Here is a 27,896-nt window from a genome sequence, read left to right on the forward strand (position 1 = left end):
ACCAAATTTGAAAGTGCTTTTGAATAGAGAAAGATCTATTTTTGGTTTTACATATTCCAGAAATGTTAAAGCAAATATTTAACTAATATCCAGTTTCTTTCTGATTTTCGTAATAAGACACAAATATTATGCTGGTTACATTAATATTGTTATAAGCTATATTTTTAATGTTCTAGATTGCGCATGAAGTTAAAGAAACCTAGAAAGCTTTAAGCCGACATCAACTTTTTATGGACATAGATTACAAATACGAGACAATTGTGAATTATGTGGAGTTGTTTTAAGCTAGAGAGCGAATGAGTCAGTTCGTAAAGTGTTTCGATCTGTACTTGCTATCGTACTTAATGAGTTACTTTGTATAAAAAGGTAATTTGTTTAACGTTAGTTAATGTCTTTTGTAACGCAGATCTACAACAATTTATGGCAATTTACAAGTGTTAAATCTTGGAGAAACAAGAAAGTAGGAAACAAACTAATTCTTTATAGTTTAGGTGAATTGGACTTTGAATAATTTTCATCAGATATTTTAAAAGCACCCACAAACGAGAAAACAACGTGCAATACTCTTTTAGCAAAGCACTTGTATTTCATAAGTACTACTGAGAAATTTGTTAAAGTTTCGATATTACACTCTACGCTTTTGTGTATTGTGTTTGTTCTCTTTCTCTTATTCACTTATTTGGGGGCAAGATAAGTAAAATAAGGATAAAGCATTAACAGTAGAATATTGACGAATCAAGAATAAGCTAACCTACTGTTAATTTAAGAGATAACCACTCTTAGTTAGAAGTTAACATTAACAAAATTAGATATCTTTTATCGGCCAGAAAATCCTGAACCACAAAGCTGATTATAAAATAAAATACAAATTTATAATAAGAAGGTTTTCGCTTATTTTGTAAACTACGTGATATGCCTGTTTCGTTACGACATCATAAAGTGATAGAAATGCATAGAAAGCTTTAAAATATTCTTTGAGGATTTGTTTTACCACATAAGAGTAACATATGTCGATGTACCTTCAATTAACTATGGCTTCACGGTTTTCAAAATAATAATAATATTTCTTTATGAATATTATCTAAGCTGTTTGATTCTACTTTTAGTGTTGGTACTATGGATTACATAATAAATAAAAACTGGCATTTAGAAATTTGTAATTAAATTATCTGCTTCTAACGGGCTGAACATTCATATACAAATAAAATACGCTATTATAAAGGTGACGTATAAAATGTTTGATTCGATTTTTTGGAAATATATAAATGAAACAAGAACACATTATAAAAATTATAATTATATTTAATAAGTTAATCAATCGTTTTAGTTTTGTGTATTTGTTTTACCTTTCTACAGCAAGTCACATCAACTTCATTCCAGAGTGCAACAATAGTGGCGCCATCTCGTGGATATGTCTTTCGCTACAAAACTCAGTTCTTTTGCTGGCTACAGTTGTAATTCTTCATACAAATATCTTGTTCAAGATCAATATTATCTTAAAGACTTTCTCTTCCTAGATCTTCTCTTTGTAAGAGATGGCTGCGATTAAAGTTGATATGTATGTGTACTTCATGAATTCATAATTACGATAGTAGGTAATTCTCACAAAGTAATAGTACAGTCCAATACCAAATATATTGGAGACTGATTAAGGGATATAAAATGTTTCTATAACGATGTAACTCAACATTTACAATACAAAAGTACTACTGAAAACGTATGAAAATAAATATTGTAAATTGATTTAAAAAATCACAAAAGAGCACCTAGATTTGTCTAAAAACTTATTAACTGTGCAATTATTATCAGTGTAATGTTAATACAACTTTAATGTTGCTTGGTAGTTGTAATTTGATGAGTATGCACAACAATGTAAAGTCTAAAATTTCCTGTTAATATTTTAGCTGGGGTCTCATGATTTCTCAATAGCTCAATGTTTATTATGGACAATTTTCAATGTTAATAACTCAAATATTTTAGATTTAGCCAGTAAAAGATGGGTTTCCTAAGATTTGATGAAAGCCTTTAGCAAGAGTGTATGATCATTGATTCTGTCTGATCACCAAAGTAGCTTTAGTTATTTCAAACTTTAATTTCAGTTTTAAAACGATAGACTCAATGAGAAGTAAATATTATATATTTAGTCCGGAATATTTTCAGTGATTAGAATTTAATTTCCTGCATTTGTGGGGGAAATAAAGTTATCTTTACATACCATTTCAGACAGAATCAACTGATACAATATAACAAACACATATGGTGGAGCTTAAATAGATTAATCCTATCAATAATTTTCACGAGGTTATTTATACAAAATTTATTAAATGCACTATATGGCCAGCATCCAATCATTATTAAACCTGTTTTATACAACAAATGGAAAATACGTTATGTAACAAGGTGAATATTTTCATATCTGCACGTTCATTTTGTCGTTACATAATAACTCATTTAGGAATTCTAAAAGTAACATCTTTAATCCTTTCGAACAGTTAAAGCCGTCAGTGTAAGTTTCGACATAGTAATATAAAATGTAATATTGCGAAAATTTGTGTCGAATGTCATTCTAAATCGATATTATTTTTGTTAGTGTTTCAAACTTTCTAACATTTCTTTAAAACACTCCTCCATCCCCGTTTAATGAAAGTAAGTTGTTAAAGAGAATGAAAAAATATTCGGACTAGCTGTTTATGAGCCGCCTCGGTTTACACGTTTTTCAGATGTTGGCTACTAATTAAGTATCTGTTATAGCATGTTGGTAGGCTACATGCTTCTAGATAATACTTGACAAGTCAATAACAAGACTACGCTATTCTTCAGTTCCTTTCGATAGATAGTATTCATCGTCTAGGAATGTGTTTGTTCTAAATTATTACTGAAGTCATAATGATTCCTATCAAAGTTTTGGGAAGCGCTCAAGACTTTATACTTACTTTTGTCATGCCTGTAACTAGCTAAATTAAGCACTTACGTAATTACCTGGAAAAATGATTCAATATTTTCAACTCAAATTTTCGTGTTTTGCAAAACAATTTGACGAGTTAATCAGTGATGTCGAGAAAACCCACTTGTGGAGAAAAATATATATGTAAAAACGGCTCGTTTGGGTTGAGAAAATATTTTACGTAGAGGAGCGCTCCTCTACGTAAAATATTTTCTCAACCCAAACGAGCCGTTTTTACATATATATTTGACGAGTTAATGACCTTATTGTCAACGTAATAATCTAAGTATCGATTTGGTTTAACATTTTTATATAAACACTAGTGTATGTTCTGTATTTTATTAAATCATTTCATTAAAATTTCATTTTCAATATATCATAGCAAACAAACGTTTACAATGACAGTATGAGAAACGTACTACCTTCAAAAACAGTGTTATTATTTTCTCCCCAAAAATATCACATTAGTGATATTTGAAAATAATTTCCGAGATTTTAAAATATTCAATGTGTACCCAGTGTTTACGTGTCTTGCTGAAAATTTTCCATGTGTTTTACATAAGGTAATATGTTTTTCTTGTTTTTCATGTGTTTATATTTTAAACGTTGATCTGTAGACTTGACATAAGTATAATCCGTGCATGTCAAGCTCTTGACATCACTTTAATTACATAGGAATTTCATCAAAATGACGGTGAAATAACGCGTTTTTAGCATTGTAAATTATTAAAATAATTACTCCATATTAATCAAGAAAGAGTTTGTTAATTAAAGAACTTTAGATTCTTGTTTAATATTTAAGAAAATATGTAAATTTTAACAAATTCACATAATGATAAGTTCATCATTTTAAACAGTTTTTCCGTTCTAATTAAAAGAAAAATATAACTTAAAAATTAGTTCTTATATTAACTGAAAAAAATAAATGGATGAGCTTCAGTTAACTCCAACATTTATTAAAAAAAGAAATATATAAATTTCTATTTCCAGAAACTGCAGTTTTGAAATGATTATAAAGACTTGTTGTCAATTTTGAAAAAGGAAATAGATAAACTTAACTAAATTCCATATTAATTAAAACTCTAAATAAGCAAAACTAGATTGATTCCCTATTAATAAAAAACAAACAAGATCGAACTTAGTAGGTAAGGGGAAAATGTTGTTTTATTTGGGTGTTCCTATTTTTATATTTAGCTATGTATATACAGTTGTAAGAGAAAATTTGTTTCAAGTATCGTGTATTAACTCAAAATAAAAATAACATTTTAAGAAATTTTACTGTTTGCACGACTATGGCTCATTTCATTGGTTTCATTTTTAAAAACTTTATAATTTTGTAGTGGGTTTTCCTTACTAATGTAAAATTTTTAAGTGACTTGATTAGTGTATTAAATATATGTTATTACTATAATGAAAACCATAATAGATTTGGAAGCAAATTGTGATTTTAAAAAGTAGTTTTCATGGTGATTGTCACAGTTTCATGTCGTAGTGTAGATATTTAAATCTATTTGCCCCTCTTTTAAGGTGCAGACCTTGCAAAATTATAACAACGTTATATTTAGCTAATGTAATAAAGTAACACGTAAATGTTCTTTGTTTCGATTTTGAAACATACAGATTTTTTCAAGTAATATTATTATGAGTTTTACTTAAGCATCGTTTTATTGGTATATTAATTATGATCCGTAAAGAGATTTGTAAATATCAGTAAAAGTTATATTTTTTGTATGTATGAAAATACTACATTCATCTTTTATGCATGAAAATATCACATTTATCTATGCACTATAATCATGTGCCTGTGTGTGTTTATTAAAAATACAATACAATGACAAAATTCAGAGTGCATTTATACTGCTATCATTAGCAAAGAGGAAATAAATCATGTATTAAAAGCGTTAGAATGCAAATAATTTTAGAATCAGCTTTAACAATTTGGTTTTTACTTCTAACTCTGCATTAAATCTTTGTCACTGTAAAGGGTTACCATATTTATAAATGTAGTGTTTTCTTCCCAATTTACTTGTCATTACAAATTATCTTAGTGATAAAATCTACACAAAGGTGTTATTGTTATTGAATGATTACACAGACTTATCAGTACTGTATAATTTTTGGAAATGTATGACAATAAAAAACTGAATATTATGATTGTATTTTTGTTTGGAGAATACGAAGAATGTACACATACTGGTTATTTTCAAGTTAACATTCAAATTTATACTCAACGCTTACTACTCTTACTCATATGAGAAGTTAGAGAGATAAATCTGGAAATATGAAATATGTCTCCCACCCTGAACGCACTGTACTTATTAACAAAGAACTAAATACAGAAACCATGCAACTTTTTTTGAACAAGTCATAATTATTTTAATGGAGGTATTAAAATGAAAGATAACTTGAGAAGAGGCCAAGAATTTCTAAAGCTAGAAAAAGGTTTTAAAATCTCACGTTGTGGTATTTGCTTTTCTAATCAAAATTATGATATTTTGAAATACTATCCTGAGAAATGAAAGTTACAGAATTTAATTTTAACCATAGTCACAGCTTATGTCAAATAAAAAAAAATATATTTTATTTTATAGCCACAAATAACCTGATACATTTTCCAAGAAAACTCTATGATTTAAAGTTAAACCAATATTAATCTTTTTTGGAGTTCACTTTGAGTTTATATTTATTAATTACATTTAGTGATAAAAGTCTCTTACTATTATTTGCCTCAAATCAGAATATTGTAACGCAATAAAGAACAATGCTTGAATCAATGAACAGAAATATATTTTCATTAGTTTCTACGTCGTCGTATTAAAAATGATCAAAATGATAAAGGCCAGGAGGTTTTGGCGCTTGATTTGCCATCTGAAGGTCGCGGGTTAAAATCCCATCCCACCAAACATGCTCGCCCTATCAGCCGTGCAAGTGTTAAAAAGTTAAGGTCAATCTCGCTATTCGTTGGTAAAAGAGTAACCAAACAGTTGGTGGGGAAGGGAGGGGTGATGACCAACTACCTTCACTCTATGGATTTTCGCTGCTAAATTAGGAACGACTAGCGTAAATAGTCTTCGTGTAGTTTTGGGCGAAGTTCAAAATCAAATAAATTGTTTAAAATATATATTACACAAAAAACGGGATAATATAGTAGAATAATAACTGTAATGTAGACCTGTGGAATTTTGTGAAACATAAAGATACCATTATGAAACATTCCTTAACTGTTTCATTGTGATAGTGTTAAATAAATTATATAATTGTTAAAAGTTTGTGAGTTCTTAACTACATTATCCATTAACGTTCTTCACGTGACATTATTTATCTGGTATATATGTAAATACACAAAATTAGTATACATTGTTAATTTAAAAAGGGGGAATAGGGATTGTTAAAAAAATAGAGAAACAAATTGAATCAAAAGGCAAATATCATAGTTATATTTCAATCCTACAACTAGAGACTCTAAAAAAACAAGGCCAGAAAAAGTGCCTGCATTACTTTCTCAAGCTACAAATCCCTATTTTGACTCATTCTTTACAGCACTTATCAATTTTAGTGGAGTCCAAATAGGTACTTTCAGCTTTATAAAACAATCTAATCAACATTGATCCCGATCGTTTATGAGATAAAATCTAATATGAAAAAAATGACAAAAACCGTGCAGCCAGAAAAAACAAAATATTACATGCTTATTACAAACACCAGGGGGTTAGTAAAGACAAAGAATGAGAGACGTATATAAAATAAAGTGAAAAACAAGTATCAAATTACGAGATTAGTTGTAAATTCAATCTGTAAGGAATACAATATGCAGAATACTTTACCTTGTAACACTATACTGTGTGTAGCTAAGTTAGTTACAAATATGGAAGAGGAAAACTTTGCAGATAAGCATCTTGCAACACAATTTGGTAAAATCTTCATTATAATATCGAGAAACTTAACGGTGCGAATTCACTAAACATGTTTTACATTTAAGGAGTTGGCGCTGGGGTCATGATGCAAGGCCTCAGAAGCAACTTTGAGAAAGCTTACACATTTCTAACATTAAGTCTATCATTTTTCAGAAACTTATAATTTCAGTGCTGCTTTCGACGGTATGTGTAACAATTAATGGCATAGGATCGTGTTCTCTTCGTTCTTTCGAGTTGTGATTTAGACAAGCGACTGTCACTCTTACCCATTTTACATTGTCTACCAGTTCGAACTTCAACATATAGTAATAGCGGCCGCATGAACACATGTCCTTCAATAATAAAAAGTAGTGACAAGCCAGTCTTGTGTGATTTACATCTATGTATATATCCATCTAAGCGTAAGTAGCAGTGCAAGGTGACCGCAGGTTTTTGAATACACTCTTACATTATTTCGCAATAGCTTTGACTGAGCTTAAAAATGTAACTCGGAGAATATATAAGGAGAGATATTTTCTATATCTTACATAAAAAAGAAAACTCGTCTTAAATTAGGGCTAACACTGAATCTTAGATTCAAGCGAATATTCAAATAAAAAACAACAACATTGTCGATACCCAATCACACAGAATAAATAATAATAACTTTGAAGAAAAGAATAAGAAACAATAATTCGTAAGTTTACACGAAAGAACAATAAGGAACTTTTCGAAAATAAACTTGAATTACAAATAACTAACTTAACTTTAGACTAAATTCAACTATACTTCTTCTCACACAATGAAGTTACACATCACATTGCATTTGCTTTACATAATTATACCTGTAATTAGTTTCCATAATCCCTGCAAGGAACAACTTCGTATTAATTATATATATATATAATGTTCTTTTAATATTTAATATACATGAGGAAAGAATTGAGATAACGTTTTAAACTCAGATAGACATGTAGCTATATTAAACAGTGAAGGGAGTTATACGTAAACAAAAACAATATTAAAACATGAGCAGGAAAGCTACTTCACATACGAACCTTCTCTCTTTTTCTGAATTAAAATTACCTTGCTTTCCTAAAGAGGGCGCTATGACGTAGTTATGTTGCACTTTGAACGCCATTTTGAATCTTAGCGATTTATTCCAGGATATTGTAGAGACGTGAGAAACGTTAGTTAAGCAAAGAAATTTACTAGGTCGGATAAGGTGAAGTTTTTATATTATATATTCCTTATATTATTAAAATCTTTTTAAGTTATTATAGAGGAAGTAGTTTTTCAATTGTATATTACCATATTTCAGTAAACTTTCGATCTTTATAATTTACTAACGATAAGTAAATACTCTTCATTAAGAAAAGAAGTACTGTGTAATGTATGGTATATCACAATTTTAAGACAATCGTATTACTAGCACCACTGTTTCACTTTTTTTACTATTAATATTAGTATTAGCTTGTGATTATTATACGAACAACTACAGGAAACTTAACGCAGTTGTATTAATAATATACTATTTTAACTTTTAAGTACTTACTAAAATTAAGTGATACAGACTGTTTTATATGTAACTGTGAGTATTGATACTAGTATTAATGTTAATGTTATTAAATTTTAAGGACTGTATTTTTCATTTCAATTCTTAAATATCAAAGTTCAAGATGAACTGTGAGGTTCTTTACCTGACTTTAATTGATGAACTGCATGGGTTGAGTTTTGATGTTAAAGAAATAAACAATGTTAGTCTCTTGGCAATTTCCATTGTTAGCAATGATAGTCCAAGTATGGAGTGCAAAATATGTTGTAATATTTATTTGCTTTCTGCATCCAAGTTAAACCATTATATGAGAGTAAAAGTACTATTTTGAAAATAAAATTCTTGGAAGAAAAATTGACCAAGTTCTTCAAAGATTATAGAGTAGGTAATTTATGAATCAACATGAAGTGTGATTGTTTTATAGATTTATTTATGCAACTGACCAAAAAAGCAGTTTCTTATATTCTGTAGCACATAATGTGTTTTATAATTTATTCTCATAGATTTTAGTAGTTTCTGAGCATCTTGAAGTACAAGAAGAGTAAAAGATGACCAAAACAGTACCACATTTAGTGGCTTTTTCATTTTTCTGTTAAATTATTAAGCTGATTTTGATTATATATATATATATATATATATATATACACACCACATAATACTGAATGCTGGTGGTACACTCTTAATAATTTTTTGTAGTCATATTCACTGACAGTTGACAGATAAAATGTCTTACTCTTTGACTGATGATGTATTGTCACATGCTAATTCAACCAATAATTTATTACCCCATTAATTTAACATATAAGACATTGTGATGATAACATAGTAGTAATAGTCATCAGTACCATCTACATCCTTTGAAGTAAAGTTCTTTCCAAACATAAGGATGACTCAAAAGGTATCTTATAAATTACTTTTTATGGAGAAAATATTTTCGAGAAGATTAAATAATGTAGAGTTCATGACCAAATTGTAACACTAGCTTCTAACTGCTGGAGAAATATATGTTGATGCAACTGAAATGTATAATCGTTTTTATTTAATTTATTAAAAGAAAAACAGGAAAATATTTCATGTACCATTTTTCATTACATTTTATAAGACATTTTCTTAAGTTTTGCTAAATATCTGACTTGTTTTTAATTTTTACATATTTTGTCACTATAAAGTATAATTTTACAGTTGTAGTTTCTTTAAAATCGTATAGTGTTAATTGTTTTAATAGCCTCAAATGTAAGTTAAATGTGCCTGTTATATTAAAAAGACTTGTAATGATGCCAACAACTGTGATGTTTCTTTTCTTTGTTTTTAATCTTCTGTGTTGATATATACGAATTTGCTATTACAACAGTGCTAATGGTAAATGTAACATGACGTCTTTTAATGTGCAAGATTGATATGTCCAGATATACAAGAACTGAAAGTTTTAAATAGAAAATAAGATCCCTGTAATATTGCAGTTTACTTTTACATCAGAAGTAAAGATGACTAAACATGTCAGTGGGAGTATTACTTGCTTTGGTATATTAGAAAAATGGTACGCTAAACCAGGACTTACTGAAATAATTTTAAGAGTAAATAAATAAATGTAAATTTAATAAAAACAGTAAGAAGAAAATGAACATTGTATAACACAATGGATCCAAAACTACAATTTTCATCATATTTTTCTTTCTGGTTAAAGTACTGTAAGTTATAACAGCCTTGTCTGTTTTAATGTAACTTTTTGTTCCCTGGCAGTGTTGAATATATGTTTGAGTAAAACCCATAGGGAATGTATTCAATAAAGTAAGTGTGGTGTGTATTAGATTGTTATTTATTTTACCTCATTTTTCAAGCAGAGGGTTCTTGGTAGTATAAAATGGTTGAATATGTGCTTTTAATTTATGCCTACAATAAAAAGTACATAATTTTGTTTTATTTTTCCATTTGCTATAAATAACTGTTTTGAGTTCCACATCTGAAAGGGAACATAATGTGGAGGACAGCAATGGGATAATCAGATCCTATAAGGCTTCCTTATACATCCACATGGAAGAAAAGAAAAAATTATACCCACTATTTTTATGGAACTTATTAGCCTGGAGAAGATAGACTGAGGTTCTTTTGAAACAAGCACCGATAGCCCTTGTGTAGCTTTGCACAAAATTCAAAACAAACGATCTTTTGAAACATGGAATATGGTCACCCAAAAAATAAATCAGCTCATTATAAATCACTCTTTGCAAGTTTATTACTACCAAATATGTTAACTTAACTCTTCATTGTTTGTGTTTATATTGGTATGTTTCTTGCATCTTTCAAGTTATACTTTGAGAAGAGGTTAAAATATTCATCATAAAAGAGGTTAAGATTATAGTTCAGAAACAAACTGATTTTAAAATGATAAACATGCTTGGGTAAATGTATAGTCATTGGACACAAGTAACTAGTTTGATGTATAATTTAGTTGCTGTTTGAGCCTTCTTTTAAATAGCTGTTCACGAAATTGTACGTATTCAGTTATCGCAACAGAACTTTTAGCATTAATTTTGGAAAACAAATCTAGTGGTATAGAAATAGTTAATGTTAGTTCCATTTTATATTATTTTTAATGGGTATAAAAAAATTCATTAGGTTAAATCCTAGCTTGATAGGTCATATGCTTCTAACATAGATAGTAGCAAAATGTAAATGTTTCAAAATTCTTTTAAGTAGATGGCAGATGGTCCTGTTTTTAGAGGTTGTGAAGGGCCAAAAAAGAATGTACCCAAATGGAAGAGGAAGTTCATTTATAAGTCATGGTGGTCTACCTAGAAGGTATGCTCACTCTTGTTTATCAGACATATTTACATGCAATTTTACCATTATCTTAACTATTAGTGTGGTGGAAGTTAGTGGGAGATAAGGGTGATCATTGTTATTTTTAATAGCCTTAATTGATCTTGCTATGAATGGTTTAAATTGTGCATGTGGCAACTTTTTACAGTGTAATGAACAAAGTTTAGTTAAACAACCTTATCAATTTATACTAATAAGTTTGGCTTTAAAACCTAATCAATGAAACATTTTATTATACAAGTTTTGATTTTTTAATCTTAAAAATATTCAAATAAATCTTCAATATCTCCTTTAATGAAAATAGTGAATTGTTTCACTAGGTCTTTCCATTCTCTGATTCATTTAGCAAATTTTGAAGTATAGAGTTTAATATACATTACTTTTTATAATATAGATATAACTAACATGTGTGCCATTTTTCCGCTGAAACGCGGATTTCCGTGGTTTTCAAACGGCCAACAATCACCCACGAAATTCGTGTAAATTCAAGGAGAAAATATGAGCGATTTAGGGGCCGGTTAGGTGGTTTTTGAGGAGAAATTGTATTTTTCCAATGTTTATTGCAGAAAAAAAAAATCTGACCGCCATCTTGGAGGCAGTCTCATGGTCTGGTATCGTGTGCATACCAGACGATAAAATATTCTCTACGCTCCAAAGAAACAACAGCGATTGAAATGTTTAAAAGGAAAGATGTTCATTTTAATCCTGTATACAAGAGAATGTGTAAGGACATTAGATCAGCAGCTTCAAAGTATACCTCAAAGCTGAGGGAGAATCAGAAGAAAAGGGCAGAAAGGCTTGAGGCCTATGGTTCTGTGAAATCTGGCCCAGCCACCTTGGCTAAAGAAAAAGTCCAGAAAGCCGCAGAGGCACAGAGAGCTGCCCATTCAGAGAAGGAGAGAAAAAAAGCTTGGAAGAGAGCACTGGAAACCCTTGTCTCGAAAAAGAGGAAAGTAGCCAAGATTGATTAAAGGAAATTGAGTGATTTGAAATTTGACTGTAATTTATGCAGCAGAGCAGAAGTTGATATCAGTGACTGAAAAGCATTTTATTATTATCTGCAGCATACAGTGCCAGTGGTTTATTTTAAAGCATATCATTAATTTTATTTTGAAGCAATGTCAAAGCTTTCCTTGATTTGCTGTTTCAGTTTGTATTGTGAAAGAATGAAAAATATACTGATATTGAGGTACCAGTAATTTACTGACAAGATTGTGTAGATGAACAAGTTTTACTGTAGGTAGTCATGTAGAGTAATTTTAAGTAATTTGAAATTTTAATGGAATACATGCAGCAGAGCAGTAGTTGTTGATGTCAGTGACTGTACAAAATTTAATTTCTGAGGCATATCACTGATATCAGTAGTTTAATATTGAACCATATCAGTAGTTGAATTTTTAAGCAATGTCATTGCTTTCCTTCATATGCTGTTTTAGTTTGTATTGTCAATTTGTGAAAGAATGGAAAATTCACTGACATTAAGGTACCAGTAGTATAATGACAAGATTGCATAGATGAACAATTTGAACTGTAGGTAGTCATGATTAGTCAAAAGAGTAATTTTATGTGATTTGAAAATTGTATGGAATATGTGCAGCAGAGAAGTTGTTATTAGCAATGGCTGTAAAACAATTGTATGGTAGCATACCAGTAGTTGATGATGATGATGATGTTATTGATAACAAAAAGGATAATAATGAAATGATTTGTATTTGAAATATTTACTGAGTTATTTTGGCTTTATTAACTCATATTACTAATATATTTTGATTTAGAAAAAAATTAAACTGAATAAATAGCAAATAAACAATCTTAAATTTCATTTATTTTCTTTTTATTTTATTTGTTAATTTTAGATATTTTGATATATCTTCTAAAAAATGAATGCAAATTAAAAGAATAAATCAATCTGCTAAAAACTGTAAATGAAAGGAGCCCCCTAGTCAGGCGCAGCTGAGCCGCACTGTGGCGCCTCTGGCGCCAGGCTATATACCTTTTCCTCTTAAATGTCATTGGCATGCCTGAACTAAGGCCAACTGTAATTATAGTTTTCAAAGTGTTTTCAGAAGGATATATGGAAAATCATGCCTGCTTGATCTGTCATATCCTCTCTTTCATGAATTACCAATAATTGTTTCTGATATTTTATAATTTATATCATTTATAATCAGTAGAAGAGTGAAGTTTTAATCTGTTAAAATGATAAGTTATACATTGTTATTAGCAGTCTTGTCTATTTCATTTTCAATATGAAAGTTTTTCAGGTTAAGAATCTTATCAAATTACTTTCAGGCTCATATGCCATAGTTAGAAAGGTAGTTAAGTTGTAATAGTTACAAATCACTTATATTGACTGAGTCCATATTGATTTAAGGTGAAGAAAACAAGATAAATTTTGAACATTTACAGATGAAAGAAAATGTATTTTTAATCTTAACATGAAACTTGTTTTGCACTTGGATCAGTCACCACTAACTTCATATATTCGTTGATAAATTTTTAGTAAAATTACATATTCAAGAAAATCTAATATATTTTGTACAAAGACTTGTTCACTGAAAGCTTATCACTGTATTAAAAGTTATAGTTAGGTATTTCTGGTAATTATTTTGTGATTACAGTTGCACCAACTAACCTCCCCTTAGTGTGGATTCCTGTATGTGATGAGGGGACCTCCCAGGAAAGGTTCTGTTCTGGAATCTAAACATCCACCCACATCTTTGTTGTGTGTGGCAGCCTGTGAAGGGGAGGGGAGAATCCTGGTGGTCAATCAGCTGGTCCTCTTGGGCTAGGGCCGACCAAGTACCAGTGTTGGATGTTCTCAACAAGTGTTGTGGACATTGTATCTGATGCTGGTGTTTGGGTATAGTGCTCACAAAACCCTGGTGTTGCTGCATTGTCCTTGCTTGACATTGTAGTGCATCCCCTCGTAGGGCTCCATGGTGGGTGGGGTCAGTGGGCACTGAAATATTCCTTTTTTTATTGTGGATCCCTCAAATAAGAACTTAAATAAAATAAAGAAAAAACAATGCATAGGTAAATGTCTCCAAAATCAGTAAAGAAGCTTTTATCTGGTCGATGCTACCTGACCCGGGTGCCACGGTGGAAGCTGGATCAGGCAATAGATGACTGTGTGGCAGCAGTAACTGACTGTATTATACAAGCAGCTGCTCAGTGTATTCCTAAAATCTCAACACATTTCACATGATATCCTCGTTCGTGGTGGAATCGTGCCTGTCACATAGCATGGAAGGCTCAAAAACGGGCCTCGGATACTTTTCATAGGTATCCCACATTCTCAAATCGCATTGCTTTCCAGCAGGCTTGCACACAGGCTTAGTGGGTAAGATGTCAAATCCAGAAGGAATTTTGTATAAAGTTCACAACCAGCATATCTTCTACCACCAGTTCCAATGTCATATGGGACAAGATTCGAAAGATTAATGGGCAATATAAGTCTGTCTCCCTCTCAAATTTCCCCTCTGATGGCCAGGAAGTAACTGATACCTGGAGCATCACCAATACTCTTTCACTTCTTCTTCCACCACCTTCTTAGCCATCAAGACTCGGGCAGAGTGATCACCCCTTTTCTTTCTAGCTGATTGTCTCTAACTATAATCTTCCCTTTACACTGGTGGACTCAAACTGGCCCTTCATCGGTCTTGCAGTACATTGGTTGGACCTGGTGATGTACACTATGAAATGCTGTGCTACCTAGCTCCTACTTCTCTTGCTATTTTTCTGATTGCGTTTAACCGGATCTGGCAAGAGAATGTTTTCCTGATGCCTGATGCCAGACTATTGACCTACTTTTCTCTAAGCCTGGGAAGGTTCCCAGGATTCCTTCAAACTACTATCCAATTGCTTTGGCAAGCTTTCTCTGTAAGACCTTGGAGAGGATGGTTAATGCTCATATTGTTTGGTTCCTCAAATCACACAACATCCTCTCACCCACCCAGTGTGGGTTTTGACGACAGCACACCACCACAGACCACCTAATTCGATTTGAAACATCAATCAGAGTGAAGTTATACTGTCTGTGGTCCCTGAAACAAAGTTTTTGGGGCTTATCTTTGACCATGAGCTGACTTTTATACCACACATTAAGCAGCTATGGGTCAAATATACAAGAGCACCGAACATCCTACGGGTCCTCTCTTACACCAGTTGGGGAGCAGATAGATGTTCTATGCTAAAGATATATTGTGCTCTTATTTGATCAAAATTCAACTATGGATCACTGGTCTGTGACTCTGCCAGAACCTCGACCTTAAAGATGTTGGACCCCATTCATCATCAAGGACTTCGGCTCTGCACTGGGACTTTCTGTACTTCTCCAGTTCAGAGCTTATACGTAGAGTCTCATGAACCTCCTTTGCACCTCATCTGTTTGCAACTGTCTTTACTATATGCTTCAAAACTTCGTTCCTTACCAAAGCGTTCCACCTGGGGTTGTGTTTTTCTTCCTCAGTGGGCCATACTTTTTCAGAAAAGGTGACCTGCCATTACTGCTTTTGGCCTTTGTATCCAGGCACTGTTGGATAACTTGGGTCTGTCCTTGGATAACATTGCTGTATCCACTGGTCAGTCCATCCTACCATGGCTTTTTACAGTCCCCAAATGTGACCTGTCTTTAAGTCATCTGAGAAAAGCAGAGACTCCTGACTGGAAATACTGTCTTATTCACTGACATCTTTCAAACCATCCTTCCATTCCTATTTATACAGATGGTTCGAAATCAGATGATTGTGTGGGCTGTGCCATGGTTTCTTGTGGTTCGGTGGTTATGCACAGAATCCCTTCTACAACTTGTGTGTTCACTGCTGAACTGTACACCATTTCTCTTGCCCTGGATCACATAGAAGCTGAGCAGTACTCAAACTGCATTATTTATACTGACTCACTTAGTTCTCTACTGGCCTTGGAATCGCTTCACGTTCACACCCAGTTCTCGCCGATATTCAAAACCAACTAGCCCATTTCTCTTTAACATCTACTTTTATCCAGTATTTCTGGATACTAGGACACGTTGGTATTCATGGGAACGAACTCGCTGACATTGCAGCTAAATCTATCTGCTCTGGCACTATCACTGTGCCTATTCCATGCATGGACTTGTGCTTGATGTAAAAACATAAAACTGGTTGGGTGATACAGGGTATGATTTTGTGATTGGTGAGAATCCTTTTAATGGACAGTTTTGCTGATATTTTAGCTTGCTAATATCTTCTGAAAAAGATACACACACATATGAACAAATCTAGCTCAACAAAAACAACAATCAAATAAAAAAATTACAGGGTACATGCTATATTGTGTGATATATAATTTGCCCATGGTTTTGGAGGTGGTACAAAAGTACTATCTACATAACAATGAGGATACTCCATAGATCACTCTTAACTTCATTTTGCCTGTCTCACATGAAGTTCGTAAAAATCAAATATTGTTGTAATTTCTTTATTGTACTATAACATGTTTTAAGTACTACTATAATGGGGGCTGGAATGTCAATCTCGGAAGATAAGTTTATTTCACCTTTCCGAAGTGTTTTTTTTTTTTTTTTCTTTTCTTTTACTTTGGAAAGTAGTGAAGGATGATATAGGTGTGGGATATTGTGGGCTTGAGCATCCACATCTTACTCGTACAACTAGTATTTCTTTTGATTTTTTTCATGGATTTCTTCATGTGAGATTGGCAAATAGATGTTTAGATTGATAGATGTATCCTAACCACAATGCATGTCCTCCTGCAGTCACCTCAAACACAGGACACATTTTATATTCCACATCATAGGCTAAACCTTGTGGATCCTTTAAATTTATGCTGCATCTTTAATTGTTTTATTCATTTAAATGTCATTTATCACAAGTTTGTATTTACTGAAATCGTATTTCTAGGTTTGTTATAGGTTAACCATTTATTTCAAAATAGTTTCTTTCATTTTCTAATGTCAAATGTATAGTTGTGAATTATCTTATTTTTATTTTGTGTTTTCTGATAGGTGAATGACAATGTGATAGTTGATTAACATTTCCAACGAAAAATTTTGCACTTGAACCTTATAGCTTAATTGTAAATGTTCTTGTGTGATTTTAGAGGCAGTTCAGAATTTCGAGGAAGAGGGAAACCACCTGGACGTGGTGTTTTCTTAGGTCGAGGTGGATCACGTGGAGAATCTCAAGGTGGAATTGGCCTATTTCTAAGAACTCAAGGTAGAATCTCATTCAGAGGTGGTCCAACAACCAGGGGAGGTAATCAGTATCTCTCTTGATAATATTTTTTATATCAATATTGTGAATTGGCCTATTTCTAAGAACTCAAGGTACAATCTCATTCAGAGGTGGTCTAACAACCAGGGGAGGTAATTAGCATCTCTCTTGATAATATTTTTTATATCAATATTGTGAAATAATTCTTATACAGTCTCAAGTCAGTATACTGCTGAATGTGAAATTTAAAAAAAAAGTATTTTTGTTTGTTGTCCTGAAACAATTATATAGTAATGAAAGGCTTAAACAGATAATTAGTGGCAGTATGTTTGTTTTTATGCTTGGTAAGGTAAAATGATGAAGAAATAGCAAAAACAAAATTGTCTAGTTTAACATTATCAAAATCAGTACAAGAAATCCAAAAACAGAATTCAAGAAGTTAATCTTATCATGACCACCAGTTTTATTGAAGAAATTGGTGTTTCAAAACTGTCACAATCTTCCTAAGTTTCAAGATGCTTCTGGTTTCTTTAATTTCTTATGTTACATTGTGATGGTACTAGTATGAAGTAAGAATAAAGAATACCAACATTTTCTCTCATGATACTGATATGATTTATAGTATTACAATATTTTATAATTTTGAAGTATTACCACAAATTAAATGCTGATAGAGCAGTTAAAAAAACAACTAGGATCTCCTGTTATTTGCAATATGTTTTATTATGTGAATCCTTTGCACCATATTCTAGGATAACAAATCAATTTTTTGTAGGTAGTTTCTTGTTCTTTGCTGTAGGGTTGTATGCTAATGGTATTTTCTTGACTGCACCTCAAACACTTGAATGTTTGATCTCGGATAATAAACAAGGGATTCCAAATAGTTGCTGGTGTGCAATAAGCTTAGGAACTGCTTACAGATTTTTCAAATATTAATTAAACAAATGAGCATTAAAAATAGAGTATTCAGGTGTCTGCATGAGAATGGGGAGTTATGTGAAAATGGGGTACAGTGTGTAAGACTGTTTAAACATGTTTGCTGAAGTCAAAACATGCTACTTGTTCTGTTATTAGTTCTGGGAAAAGTACTGTGTACCTCTTTAAATGTCTCGTGTTGTTTTCAGAATGCAGATATTTTATATACATTGTCACTAAAATCACTGAATATCATCCCTTTAGTTCATTTAATTAACTCTTTCAACATGAGGTTTGTCTGTATGACTGACTGTGATCTCTTTTTGCTAGTTTAAAGTGCATTTAGATTTAATCCTTCAAAATTTCAGTGTATTATGTATTATCTTCACAAAATGTGGCAGTATTGTTTATCCAAATCAACTTGAAGTTCATAACAGTATACATGTATTTATAATTAAATTTTATTGTTTTATTGCTGTGTAAACCATGACTAACTAAAACCGTTAGCCGTTTTTGCATATAAATTTCTCAACAAATGGGTTTCTCGACATCACTGATAACTACTGTCCTGTGCTTATAAGTTGTAAATCACTTGGGGAATGTGCAGCTCAACTACAACTAGTCCAAGCAGCTCATGAAACATTAGTTTGTTGTTATTATTTATTGTACTTAATCTTATCTTATCTAACATAAAATATCCTTATATTTACATTTGAGCTGTTTTTATAATTATACATAAGGAATAAACATCTTTTTTTCTTGCTCTTGGTAGTTGAAGAGACTTAAACCTAATTTTTTTATACTGCTCATAGCATTGCAATTAATAATTATTTAATTAAATAATACTCTAAACAATAGAAACTAATAACATGCAAAATTCTTTTACCTCAAAAATTTTCTGGCTTTCTAACTCTGTAACAACAGTTGTAACAAATTCATCCAAGCTAGTTGGACTATGACTTTCTCATGGGAGTCATGTTTGTATTTTAATTGAAATTGACATTTAAGGGTTGAAAACAATATTATACAACACATCATTTGATAGATGAAAAACCTTGTTCTATTGGTTATTGGTGATATAATTAAATGTATGAGTGAACTATTAATGAATTATAAAAGAGACAATATAGTAGAAGTCTAATAAATGTGGTTTGTCTGGGCAATGACTATTTTATGGAGAGTAATTTGCATTTAATTTTGTACTTTTTCAGGGGTTGATGGATAAAAGAGGAATGATGACATGCTAAGAGAAAATGGGGAAATTCAGAATTTTTTAAAAGTATAGCCTTGTAGAATTAACATGTACTACTAATTATGGATTATTAGCTAAGATTGTTATTCTAATTAGAATAAAATAAACAAAAAGTAGTTTTAATAAAATTTTGAATGCAAGACACTAGAACTTTGTAACACAAACAGTAATAAATATGTGGGTGGTAGGTTTAATTAATTTGTTGCATTGCATTCAAAATGTTATGAGCTACTATTTTATGGATTTATTTTTAAGTTTGGTATCAAAGTGTAGATTATAATTCAAATTTTGTATTATACATTATTTAATTTCTTAATTTAAAATTAAATATTAAATATCACTTTTTTGTGTATCAAGTGATGTTAAATGGTGCATAGGTTCAAGTTAGATGTTTGTTGTCTAAAAACAGTTTGTAGTTTCTTACGAACTAGGAAATGAAATAACCCATTGATGAGCTAGAATATAGAAAAGAACCTATTTTTTCTACTTGCTAAGATATTACTGCATTTACTGAATCAAACACAGTGGCCCTGCCCACCTCTTTTCCTTTTTTGGAAAAAGGAAAATACTTACCTTACCATATACTTACCTTTGTTTATGATGCAAATAACCAAACTGAAGCCCTGGATGTCTCTAGTGCCTTTCACAGCATAATTGAATTATTCAGGTGCTAAACTTGTTCTTATAAAATTTTAGATTCAAAAAGGTTAAACCTTTGTGAGCTTTAAATGTCATACTTTTTGTACACCCAAATACAGCTTAGTTACTAAGTTTGATAAATTATCGTGTAATTTTATGGTATTGATATAGTAATTTATGATATTTAGCTATTTCAAAATTGTATATGTAAAACTTAAACATTTTGTTTCACATCCTCCACATGCAAATTTTGAAAAGGCTTAGAAACCCATGGCAGGCAGCTAACAAGTACAAAACTTGTGGCTAGAAGAGGATTTTGATGTACTTTGATATTTACTGCTCTGTGTTTATAAAAAAAAAGAAAAGTTTAAGAATTTATTTGTAAATAATAATAATAATAATATATATGCATATATAATGTATTATAAGTCAGAGTAACTGTATTTTACAAAATACTAGTACACTAAAACAGCCAAGATAAGTCACTTTGTATAGGTCAGTTTTGTATTATTTGATGCTGTAACATGAGTGCACATGTGCTGCAGCATAGTAACTTCTGTAATGTTGGTCAGACATGGCTGAAAGGTCAGTATAATAAAATAATAAATATATGTAGATGTATAATTTTAATAGATTTCAGCTATTTAGACTAAACATTTATTATGTTTAGTGATTCTAAAATGAGAAAAACAATTTTATTCATTTTCTAATTTTTTATAGTGGCTACAAGATTGAGCACATCTGTGGAATCTGTACAGAGATTAGTGAAAATAAAGTTTTTCTTTAAAATGCTTGACAATTATGTGGTGGTAACAAATATTTTGCATGTGATGTAGTCAGGGAATGAGTTTATGGAATTTGGCATTGCTCTTTATGTAGATTTGGTTAATTAGTGCATCTTTTAGTTAATGTTATGATTACTACCTTTGAAATAATTGATTGTGGTTTATTCCTTCAGTGATGTTACTCATATATATCATTATTTAAAATTGTTTCAAACCTATTTTAATTTGTTTAGCAGCACCATATGGAAAAGAAAGAGGAAATGTTTATTCCAGTGATGGTGCCTCTGCACCTAAAAGAAGTCGTTGGGATACTCCTGTGAATGAGAGAAATGGTTTTGAATGGTAAAACTAAACATATTTAATATAAAGGCTCATAGAGTTCTTGATAGCAATAAATGTTTGTTTTGATTTCATGTGTCTGTCTTCTTCCTTCTGCATAAATTCATTCAGGTTTTAAACTTGGAATTTGAGATTTTTGTTTATTTGGAGCTGAATAAAACTTGAACCTCATTAAAGAAACTGAATTTGTATAATTATTACTGAAATTTTTCACTTGTTTGAATACACATTGTTGGAATTGAATGATACTTGAACTTTATAAATACCACTGAATTTAACTACAACTCAAATCAAGATTTTTTGTGACTTCATTTTTGTTTATTATCATTAATTGGTGTTGACAGTACTACTAGTTTCTAGTGTGTGAAAAATATTCTCAAAATGTATAAGCTCTGTGAACTGGATTTCTCTAGGAGAGGTAAGTCTTTACATTCAACTTACAAATCATCTTTTTCTGTTTGTTATAAACAAATTTTAATTAAGTACTCAAATAAAGCTTCTAAACTTAGAGATATTAAAATTACTTACTGCATACATTAGGCTTAAATAATAAAAAAAAAGATTTGTAATTACGTTATTTGAATAATTCAGTTAAAACTTAACTAACAGTGAAGTTGCTGTTCACTTTTCTCTATATGAATATGTGAAACATATTTCTTAACTGTTTATGTTAAACCCATTACTTTTAGTGTTGTTAATGAAAGTCTTTACCTATTAGGAGATAAAATATATTAAAGAATTATCTTGTAGAATGTAAGTATAATGAACTTTTATTTTGTTACAAGTTACAATTAAAATATACTCAACTATGACTGCACCAGTGATCAAAATGGTGTATTTGTTCTGTCGTAGTTTTCCTTATTGTAGAAGTTGTAAATTGTGATAAAATATTTATAATCAGCTAATAAACTTGATGAAACTATGATGTGATTCTGTATATTTTGTTATAGAAATGTTGTAATTTGTATATAAATATAACATATTTGTATTTCTGTGTACTCCCAAAGAACAGTTCATCAACATCCTATGTGAGCACAAATAGTGCTTGACTTATTTTTTGGAATTATTTATAATGAGTTTGCTTCTTACTTTAGTATTAATTGAAACTAATTTTTTGTAGAATATATGGCTGTTGGTTATAATTTTTGAGTGTTTACTTCCATGTTACTAAATTAATTTTAACATATGTTTTAGTTCTTGTATGTTAGGCATTTGGATTTAAAATTGTTTCTGTACATATATTCAAAACAAATGACTGAAATACCGAGCATTCACATAATTCAGAAGGTTGTATTTCAAACCATTTATAATCAACTATAATTTTGATGTTTATGCTGAACAGCTAGAAAAGCAGTATATTATAATGAGGCTTTAATATCCTAACTATTTTGAAGATAATAGTATTTATTATCATCCGAAATAAAATACCACAGTATTCTGTCAGCTTCAATAGTTTCAGATAGTTTGAAGTGAAGAATAGTGTGATTGGTATGTAATTTTTTGGAATTTGTGAATTATTGAATAAGTTTTCTGATCTATACAAATTACTGTAGTTTAAAGCATTTCTAAATTCTTTTAGGGTTATGAAGCTTTCCTAATGGTCTTGCCAAGCAAAATTGTAGGTTATTAATCATAATAGACATATAGGAATTTGGTTTTTAAATTCCATGCTGTTTTATATATCACATAAAAATCATTTGATATTTTGTTATTGGTTAACTAAAACTTTTAATAAAGGAAAATACTGGTATTAAACACTTTTTGTGGCAATACTTGATGCTTAATTTTGTCGTATTGGGAAAATGTAAATTTTCTAGTTGTTGCTTTAAATATAAGATTTTTACCTGTGAATGTTAGGAACACTGACTACAGATAAGGGACTTTGAATCTTATTTGGACAGTAGAGATTGGTAGCTAGTTAAAATAATGTAGTTTTTGCCCATTCATCTTAAAGATGGGGGTAATCAATATTGTTTAGATTGAAACAGAATTTAATTTCCTTTTCCAAATAGTTGTATTGAAATTTGCATAATACAAATTAAATACATGATAAAATATTTTGACACAAATTTTAAACTCGGTTTTATCTGTTAATGCTAACTGTTTTAACTTAGTTATTTTAGGATTAATGTGTCATTATCTGACATTTATTTAGTGTACTTTATGAAGAAAAACTTTCATTTTTGCTTAGTTCTAAAGAATTCTGCCATTGAACAAAACAATCAACTTATTAGTGTTTTGCCCATCCCAAATAATAGCTTTCAGTGCTTATCAGTTAATACATTGAATTTAACTGACTGTTGGTTAATTAGTTGGTAAATATCATTAAGTGTACAACTCTCGTACGAATTGGAAACCTAATTTTGATTATTTTCATGAATCCCAACTAATCAGTTAAGCTAAGCAAACTTGTATTAAAGAAATAAGAATGAAAAATTGTAATTGGGAATTGCCCACTATTTAGCATTTGGTAAGAGATTAATGTGAGGCTAATGTGGTGAAAATATATGTCTGATGGAAAACCCATTCTTACATTATTTGGAGCAAAGGCCCTTTATTGGATAGTAATACAAGAGTAAGTTACAAAATCTTAAGATTTATATATTGTTATCTCTAAGTGATGTTGTTTTCAGTTAGTGCTTTGGATCAGATCACAAAGCTTTGGATCAGTATCATAATTTTCCAGAAATCGTTTTTTAATTAAATGTTCAACTGCTTTTTGTTAGAATTTGTTTTTTCATTTCAACATTGCTTGTTTTATCAATATGATGTTTCAATTTTAATGTAAATTCTACTTTATCTTAATTTTAAATATGAATATGTACAATTTTCTTTTTTCTAATGTACTGTTATATCACGACACTAGATACAACAGTTGATTTTCATTTTAGAAAAGAAAAATGTATATTCTGAGATAAATTTTTAGTTGTGCAACTAAAGATAGTAATTATTAACCTTGTGTTTTGAAACATTACCAGTAAACATTTTATGGTTCTGTAATTGAAATTAAGGTTTATGGTGTTCATTGAAGACACTTTCAGAAATACTAAAGACTACAAGCAGCTGACTCTCAATAGTTTTTGAACAATTTGAACAACTTGCCTCATAGTGAGATGAGAGTGGGTGAAGCTATTGTATATTGCTTAGGCAAGGTGATCAACCATTTCATTTAAGATCACAACTGATGATAATGTACCAGTTTGTATAATCATGAAGATGGGAGTGAATTTTGTTATTTTGTAGTAGATGTTTCATCTTGTCACAGCTATAATATTAAAATTTTCAATTACACATTTTGTGCAGTTATGTGGTGTAGTGAATGAAAAGTAAACATTTTACTATATTTATATGTAAATCTTTCAAAGGTCAGTTACAAATTGGCTTCAAATATATGTGCTTTAATTCAAACTGAATTGACATGGAAAGACAAATTTACCAATTCACTAATTTTAAATAAGAAACTCTTGAATCCAAGAATGTGATTGTTTTCTATCAATCATTTGGTGATAAATTTTACTCCGCATTCTGGTGCTTGTAGCTTGTGTGATGCAAAAACATGTAACATTTCAGAAATATTTTACTGATTTGAGAGTGATGCATTAGGTATTGCAGCTTTAACTTCATTGTGTGTGTGTGTGTGTAAGGTACTAATATGTACATTTTTTTTCATTTATGTTACTATACCTGTAGTTATTAAACATTGTTTTTTAAATTATGTAATGTTTATAGTAAATTTTAGTTACATTTTTTTTAGCAAGATTCTTCATTTCTTAATTTTGAGCAGCTTCAATTTGGATGGTAGAAATCAACCTCTTCTTGGATCCTCTTCTGCTAGAGGTTCAACTTACCAAAATTCTGCAAACTATTATAGATTTGATAAACCTGCCTCAATTGACCAATGTGGTCAATTGTCTGCTGGAGACATGTACAACTCTACCAGAGATCTGTGTTCATTTTCTCAAAAAACAGACTTCAGTAGATCTAGAGGTGGATCAGGTCTTTATGATTCATCACAAGGCATAGATCCCTATTCAAAACCTAGAAATATTGCTGGTTATGGCACTTCTGGAAGCACCGACTTGAATGGAATTCAAAGATCTAATAACTTCAGTGGTGTAGCTCAGAATCCAGATCCTTCCAATAGGATGTATGTTAAAGATAATTACACTGATGGTCAAGCTGCTTTATCCAGCTTTAGTAGTTCTTTGTATAACAGAGGGAGAGGAAGGACTTCCCCACCAAACAGCTATGGTATGTCATGCAAGTATCACTTGTAGTGTATGAATTTAAGCATAAATTTTATGGTTAAAGTATGTTTGGAAATCTTGAGTCAGTTAAAAGATAAAATAGTTATATTAACAGGAGTAACTTTAAGTATTATTCCTTTTAATTGTATTTCATTTATAAATTTGCTTGATTATGACTTATAATTTGTTGTTAAGTGCATTAATTTGTAAACAACGAAAGATAAATATATATTGTAAAGCTTGCATTACTTAAAAAAACATTAAGTGGCATTCAGTTTTGGAAACTGTTCAAAATCAAAATTCAGAACTTTACAAACAAACATTGCTAAGGTAGTAACTTTTCTGCGATAAAAAGAAAGGAAAGCATGGACTTAGTTTTAAGAGACATTTAAGACGTTTTATTACAATACAATTTCAATACATCGACCACCATTGATCAATATAGTAAGGTAATATTTAAACCTATAAAACAGTATGGATTTTCTGTCTTAAATGGAACACTGGATGCTCAGTATAAGTGAAGACACTAGTATCATTAAAGGTCTTTCATTGTAGCTCTGGATTGTGTCTGGGGGTTTGTTATATTTTATATACTAAGAATCATAGTGTTTACAATTTCAAAATTGTGAATTTTGTAAACAAAACTGAAGCAGTGTAAAAGTTGCTTTAAGACTTTGAGACTAGACTTATGTTTATTAACTTGGGAGATCATGACTATTCTCCTTAGGAGTATTATAATTTCTTTTAAAGTAGCATCTATGTGAAACAGTCACAAACATGGTGAAAACTACTGATACAATTCCAAAATGTATACTTGTTGGTGTTTTGGATAATTGGCATAAATGTTTGCAGAAGTGGGCCAAGACAATAATACCCAGAGAATTTAGACAAACTTGTACTTCACTCAATGTGTTATTTTACATTTACAAAAGTTGTTACATTTTAAAATAATTTTAGCAACTTGGTGTATCTGAAGAGAAATATGTACCTTAAAAAGTTGTTTTCAATTAAATTTAATATAATATTTTTCATTTCAAATTTCTGGAAAACTATCATGTTAATTCCAAACATTTTTCTGTTAAAATTAGAATTGGTTGCAATATAATAAAGGAAGAATGTATGTTATAGTATTTCTGCTAACAGAATGATTAAAAAGTATATAATTCTTTATGAATTTGGTTAAGTACCTCTGGGTAATATAAGTCCTACATCTAAAAATTTCATTAAGACCTGCCTCATTGTCAAGTTATACAAGCTCTAGAAATTTAAATTGAACAATTTTTTTTAATTGTAGTATTCTGTTCCTTACATATTATTATTAAAAAGTAAGTTTATAACTGTTAGTTATAAAATAGCAAGATATTTGTCACTTTGTTTTCATTTATATGAAGGAATTCATGCAGCTTGTTTTTGGCTTTTTCACTGAAGATTTGTAGTGGTCCAACTTCTTAAAATAGATTTTGTATAACAGCTACTTTTGAATGGGTATCTAATTGGTCTAAACTGGTACTTGAGAAAGCTTTTTCCCACGACATTCCACTTTTAAAGCTGTTGTTTTTGCTATATAATTACACCTTCATAAATGTTGTGAAATATGTTTGTTCTAAGTATTTGTATTGCTATTAGCTACTCTGTCTAAATATAGATTGAATATACAAGTAAATTTTTTCATCAAGCGTTAGAAATTGTCGTATTCAAAACTTGGAGAGAAAACCACAAAATGCAAAAGAAATTAAAATAAGTTTGATTTTCTTTGTAGTCAAGAAAATTAACAAATATTGTTAACAAGTGAAAACAAAGTAATTTAGTTTATTGTTTCATACTTAAGATTTTATTCAAAGAACTCAATTATTATTCTTATTATAATATATTATTGTTTTTATAACTTACTGAAATATAACTGGGAAGACTTTTATATTGTAAATGAATTGTACCAATCATAAATTTGAGTCATAAGTTACCCACCAGGTATTGTTTTATGTTACTCATAATACAAATACAAGTAACATTGGCTTTAGTGATATATTACAAACATCTTGTCATTATCCATTGATTACCTTTCTATGCTGAAAAGTAATTTGTAAAAGAAAAGAAAATATATATATTTTAGATATTTTTAATGAAAAATTATGTAAATTTACGTGTGCAGACCAAGTTTATAACAATACTTCGACAACTTATGTCCCACTGATAAGCATGCCAAACTTTGGATCCCAGGCTCTGTCAGCTAAGGGAATGAAGTGAAAATGTTTTTCATCAAAAGACAAAATTGAAGTATTAGAACGTGATAATTAT

The 27,896-nt window shown here is 30.4% G+C and overlaps 2 protein-coding genes across 22 annotated transcripts in view; both read left to right on the forward strand.

The window, feature by feature from the left end:
* Positions 1-5,082, forward strand: part of LOC143253271 (acetylcholinesterase-like) — a 94,141-nt gene extending 89,059 nt beyond the window's left edge. For all 3 annotated transcript variants that reach the window (XM_076506850.1, XM_076506851.1, XM_076506852.1), the window contains exon 4: positions 1,357-5,082. In XM_076506850.1, the coding sequence (XP_076362965.1) occupies positions 1,357-1,517 (161 nt within the window). In that variant the 3' untranslated portion in view covers positions 1,518-5,082. The remainder of the gene's footprint in view (positions 1-1,356) is intronic.
* A 2,833-nt stretch (positions 5,083-7,915) lies between these two features.
* The window catches only part of LOC143253272 (uncharacterized), a 71,034-nt gene continuing 51,053 nt past the window's right edge, over positions 7,916-27,896 (forward strand). For 7 of the 19 annotated variants that reach the window (XR_013029477.1, XR_013029479.1, XR_013029476.1 and 4 more), the window contains exons 1-5: positions 7,916-8,062; positions 11,090-11,191; positions 17,312-17,466; positions 21,249-21,357; positions 25,109-25,605. Coding sequence is in view for 11 of the 19 variants with exons in the window: in XM_076506853.1 (XP_076362968.1) it covers positions 11,097-11,191; positions 17,312-17,466; positions 21,249-21,357; positions 25,109-25,605 (856 nt within the window). In the remaining 8 variants the exon portion in view is untranslated. The remainder of the gene's footprint in view (positions 8,063-11,089; positions 11,192-17,311; positions 17,467-21,248; positions 21,358-25,108; positions 25,606-27,896) is intronic. The other 12 variants (XR_013029482.1, XR_013029481.1, XM_076506858.1 and 9 more) reach the window with 9 other exon arrangements.

Source organism: Tachypleus tridentatus, chromosome 6, assembly GCF_004210375.1.
Source record: "Tachypleus tridentatus isolate NWPU-2018 chromosome 6, ASM421037v1, whole genome shotgun sequence".
In the NCBI taxonomy this organism is placed as follows: Eukaryota; Metazoa; Arthropoda; class Merostomata; order Xiphosura; family Limulidae; genus Tachypleus; species Tachypleus tridentatus.